At 50.0% G+C, this 5,225-nt stretch overlaps 1 protein-coding gene and 1 long non-coding RNA gene across 2 annotated transcripts in view; one reads left to right on the top strand and one right to left on the bottom strand.

Moving 5' to 3' along the window:
• Positions 1–2,692, top strand: part of MAFB (MAF bZIP transcription factor B) — an 8,113-nt gene extending 5,421 nt beyond the window's left edge. Inside the window, exon 2 of the mRNA XM_019509786.1 lies at positions 1–2,692. This exon is cut by the window's left edge and continues 34 nt beyond it. Coding sequence (XP_019365331.1) covers positions 1–693 — 693 coding nt within the window. The 3' untranslated portion in view covers positions 694–2,692.
• Positions 1–5,225, bottom strand: part of LOC109292395 — a 20,460-nt gene that overhangs the window by 14,206 nt on the left and 1,029 nt on the right. Inside the window, exon 2 of the long non-coding RNA XR_002096113.1 lies at positions 2,707–2,713. This is a non-coding gene — a long non-coding RNA (uncharacterized LOC109292395). The remainder of the gene's footprint in view (positions 1–2,706; positions 2,714–5,225) is intronic.

Raw genomic sequence — 5,225 nt, 5'->3', positions numbered from 1 at the left:
CACCTGGAGGACCTCTACTGGATGGCCAACAGCTACCAGCAGATGAACCCCGAGGCGCTGAACCTCACCCCCGAGGACGCGGTGGAAGCGCTCATCGGGTCCCACCAAGTGCCCCAGCAGCTGCAAGGCTTCGAGAGCTTCCGGGCCCACCACCACCATCACCACCACCACCAGCACCACCACCACCAGTACGCGGGGGTCACCCACGAAGACCTGGCCAACGGCGGGCACCCACACCACCACCACCACCACCACCAGGCATCTCCCACCCCTTCCACCTCCTCCAGCTCCTCCCAGCAGCTACAGACCGCGCACCAGCAGCACCCGGCCTCCAGCAGCGTGGAGGACCGGTTCTCGGACGACCAGCTGGTCTCCATGTCGGTGCGGGAGCTCAACAGGCACCTGCGGGGCTTCACCAAGGACGAGGTGATCCGCCTCAAGCAGAAGAGGAGGACCTTGAAGAACAGGGGCTATGCCCAGTCCTGCAGGTATAAGCGAGTCCAGCAGAAACACCACCTGGAGAACGAAAAGACCCAGCTGATCCAGCAGGTGGAACAGCTCAAGCAAGAGGTGACCCGGCTGGCCAGAGAAAGAGACGCCTACAAGCTCAAGTGCGAGAAACTTGCCAGCAATGGCTTCAGAGAGGCCGGATCCACCAGTGACAACCCATCATCTCCCGAGTTCTTCATGTGAGTCCTTAAACAAACACAAAGACCCCCCTCCCCACTTTCCCCTTTCTCCCATCCTCTGACATCTCCATCCATCTGTCTGCTTGACTAGAGAGAAAGAGAGAGAGAGACTTAATACTTGCAGCATCCTGTCTTCTAGATTAGCTGTGAAAAAGTAGACTGGGGGTGGGTGGGAGAGAGGTAAAGGCGTGAACTTTTCATCCGTAGTTTGCCACTTAGAGAGAAAGGTAAAGGAAGAGAGGACATGGAAAGCGTTTGCAGAGATCGCTTGCTTTCAGAGCCTTGTGGACGCTTAGATGCAAAAGGGACAATGCACAAGCCATCTCTAACATACTGCCTGCTTGGGAGTAAAGCAAAGAGAGGAGACATGCAAAAAGCAACATCTCATGCACAATTTACCTGCTTGGAAAGGAGAAATCAATAAAGGACAATATATGCAAACTCCTCATATATTGCCTGCTTTGATGAATAGTTACAGGACTCAGATGGGACATTCCGAGAAAAAAACCGAAAAAAAAAACACTCATCAGTTTTATTGCCTGCTTGATTATATAGAAAAAAATACGAAAATCTGCATTAAAAATATTAATCCTGCATGCTGGACATGTATGGTAATAATTTCTATTTTGTACCATTTTCTTGTTTAACTTTAGCATGTTGTTGATCATCGACCATAGCTTTTTGTTTTGTTCGTTTCATTGATAAGAAAAAAAAAAAAGCATCACAAGTTATCAAAACTACTACGCGCGCAGTTCTGTTCGTGGGTTCTCTCTCTCGTTTTCTGTTATGGTTGTTAGCTTGTAAATACCTGCCACATCCAACCGCACAGGAAAACAAAATAACATTTCAGCAGGCTGGTTATACGGTTTGTTTGTTATTAAAAAGTAAAGAGATAATAAAAGTTACGGGCATTTTGCATTTGCATTCAGAAAAAAAAAAATCAACTCTGTATATTTGGTGCACTTTTCAGTTGTAATTCCCCCTCCCCCCCCCAGTTTTCATTTTGGTTTTTTGTTTGTTGGGGCAGCAAAAGTAAGCGACTCAACTGCATTGACAAACCCAAACTTACAAGGAAAGGCTAGAGTCCCAGCAGTTTCTCCCCCAGCTCCACGGTTGAAGTGGCAGTGAAGCTCGTCTTGCCTTCAGGACAATGATCAGCCTGTCGTGGTTAGGTCTGACTAGATTCTCCTCTCTCTGATCATACACTCAGGAAACAAAGAGTTTTACAAGAACTTGTTTTCTTTTAAGAAACAACTGCTTCTGGCTTTCCAAACCCGCGACGACACGAGTCAGTTGCCAGCTAAGCACAGCCGTGTCTCATGAGTTCAGTTAGGTTTCTCCAGGGTGAGGGCAAGGAGGAATGAGGAGAAGGTATAGAAAACTCAGACGTCTTTTTCAAGAAGAGAGACATACCGCAACTTTTAAGTGTATTCTTTTGCAACGATTTGTAACCTGCTTCTCTGCTTCCCATGCAGTGAGTGAAAGTTTTAGCCAACATTTCTTTGCAGTTATATAGTAGTAGTTTGGAGTGTTATGGGTGTTTTTATTACTTTTTTTTTTTCCTCCTGCAGGTCAGTAAAAGGATTTTACGTTGCACTGACAAAAATACCAAAATGAAAACGTATTTTTTAGTTTCCTTTTAGGATCGCTGGCACTGCTGGCCGGATGCATTTTAAGTTTGTATTAGTTTATAAATTAACAGTAATAACAAGATTGTAATGAACAGCATGGTGCTTGCAGTTTTAAATATTGTGGATATTAGTCATGCATCAGAAAACGATCTTTGGTTTTTACTGATTCAACTGTGTTGAAATCAAAACATTGCAGCAGCGGAAAAAATGGTTTTTATTTCATGTAAAGTTCTGAAGGGATCAATTTCAAATCCTGCTTATGATATGAAAAATATTAAAAACCTGGTCTATTGTAGTTTTATTCAGACTGGTTTCTGTTTTTGGTTATTAAAATTGTTTCCTATTTTGCTTATTAAAATCATTGAAATGGCATTTCTTTGAGGGACTTTGCTTCTCTAACGTCGTGTTGAAGCCTTCTCTGCCCAGAAGTTTGCTGCACGTTAAAGAAGGGGGTGCTGCAGCTAAACAGCTTCCAAACTCCTCTTCTCCCCGCAGCACTCGGGGTTAATGATGATTTTGGAACTTGGGTTTATCCCTCCCCCTTGCAGAAACTTGGGCTTGTGGCCCTTTCTCCACTCTCTGCACCCCAGTGAGAAACCCAGCTCTAAGCCGTGCTCCCACGGGTCACCTCACACGATCTGCTCCCACCCTGTCAAGGTCCCACAGTTGGATGGGATTGACGTTCCCTTGCTAGATGCTGAAAGCAGCTCTCACGTGCTACTTGCAAGCCCAGCCTGGCTGGGGCTCGCTGATGCCACTTGCCTACAGTCAGCCACAGAGGCAAACCGTGGGAGGGTGGACATTCAAGAGTGGGGGGCACGTTTCACGCTATTTCCTTTTCCCCTTCAAAGGCTACTTATGTGAAGGCTCTGTCCTATGCTTTCCTCCCAAAGCAACCCCTTCCCCCCCCCCTTTGAAACGTCTCCCTTGCTCAGCCACTGTGGATGCGCTGATAAGATAAAGTTATTGATGCAGCGGCACAGGGGCCCACTGAGTGGAAATGTCTCTGTCCCTGTCTCCCTCTGACTTAATTAACTGGGGGCTGGGAAGAGGGCAGCCTTCATTGAAAGACTCTCCAAGTCTTTCTAAACCAACCGGCACCTGAAAGCTGGTCCCCCCACCCAGATCCTCTCTTCTCGCCTCCTCAACTGCACAGTTTGCTTGTTCTGGCATTTCAGGGCACGACAATGGCCTTAACTCAGTGGCAGCAGCAGATGCCCACAGGGGGTCAAGTAGCACTGTCCCCACCCCGATAGTGCCACTAGACCAGGGTTAGCTCTGTTGCAATCTCGACAGCTAAGCAATTAGTTGCTTTAAAGTCCAAAGTGGATGGCAATCATTTATCCAAGTAAATTGCAGCCACGGCAGGTTAGCCGTGGCTATTGCAGTTTGCCAGCTATTGCCTCGGGGTGGGAGGAAGAAGCTGCAAACAGAAAGCAGCAGCAGCAGCCTGGAAGTCGGAGGATTGTTCCTTTCAAAAGTGCGAACCGCGGATTTAACTTTAAATCCTTCTTTCAAAAAAAAAAAAAAATCATCTCTCCTCCTCTTCCCAACAATAGGGAGCTACTTGTGCAGGAACGACACCAGGCACGTTTGGAAAACAAATCGGTGGAGAACAGAGTGTGGGAAAAATGAAAAGCAAATACAGTAACTTGCAAACCAAATCCTTCCTCCCCTCCTCCCTTGCAGTCCCAGACACATCAGCTGCATTGTCACAGACAGCTCCTGATACAGCAGCCTGCCAGGGCCGGGAGCCTGAATCCAAAGCCTTCAGTGCCCAGCTCCCTGAGGGGACACGGTATTCTCCCCCTTGCCCTTACAACGCGGGGCAGTGTCCGAGAGGGAGAGAGCAAGAAGAAAGATGATAGAACCTAATTTTCCATGTCTTGCCTTTTTTTCTTTGCCAATGGATGCATGCTATGGCTGCAGAGAGCCTGAGAGGAATATTGTTTGTGGGAACTGCCACCGCATATTAATGTCCTCTCATGCATACATTGAATAAATCACTGGGGCTAATTGAACAACAACAGGAAAAAAAAAATAGGAAAACGGGCCTTAGAGAAGCGCTACAGTGGCCTTAGCAGGCTGGATTCCCACAGATTAACTGTGTCACTGGGCAGGTTCAAGGGGCAGAGGTTCATTTCTCTAGGACGCGTCTCCGCAGGGTTGGGGGCTCTTTATGAATTTTAATTCATTTGATTAAAAAAAAGAAAAAAGAAAAAAGCAGCGGCTCGGGCTTGTGGGAAGGCAGCCTCCGAGGGACCCAACCGATCCGCCAGCTGAAGCGCCCCATAAGCCCTCGGGGGGGGGAAGAAGAGAGAGATGGGGGCGGGGGGGATCTTTTGGCAGCCCAGATCACCTTTGATCCGTTTGATCGCAGTCACTGGGACCTGTGCGCACCCCAGCCCCGGAGCCGGCAACACGTGCCGCACGCAACCCCCTTGCCCCTCGTCACGATCAGTATTATTGTGATTTGCTTCTAGGGGACTCGGAGCAGCTCGTGCGGTGCAGGCCGGCTCGGGCTCGGGCTCGGGCTCCCGGGGCAGTCCTCGGAGCTCGCCGCCCCCGAGTGCGCAGGGAAGCCGGGAGCCCCCCGGTGTGGCCAGGGCTCAGGGGCCGCTGACACGGGGAGAGCTGCGAGGAGTTGCGGGGCCGGGAGTGTGCACACGTGCTGGGGCCCGTAGCGTGACAGTGACAAGTCGCGGGGGGGGGGGGTGACCAGGAGCGACCGGCACCCTCAAGGAAGGGGCAGAGTGGATGTGCGCGCTTGTGTCTCTAGAGCCAGTGATGCTGCGAGCCTCAGAGCCCCCGAGCATCCCCCCTGGGGAAGGCCCGGCCGCCAGCTTCCCCGGGGCAGGCCGGGGGCGACCCGCGGGACCCGGGCGCCTGCGTCTGCCGCAGCACA

This window comes from Gavialis gangeticus, unplaced genomic scaffold (assembly GCF_001723915.1).
Source record: "Gavialis gangeticus isolate Ggan-Ray unplaced genomic scaffold, GavGan_comp1, whole genome shotgun sequence".
NCBI classification, from domain to species: domain Eukaryota; kingdom Metazoa; phylum Chordata; order Crocodylia; family Gavialidae; genus Gavialis; species Gavialis gangeticus.
This window is presented reverse-complemented; position numbering and strand designations above follow the sequence as displayed.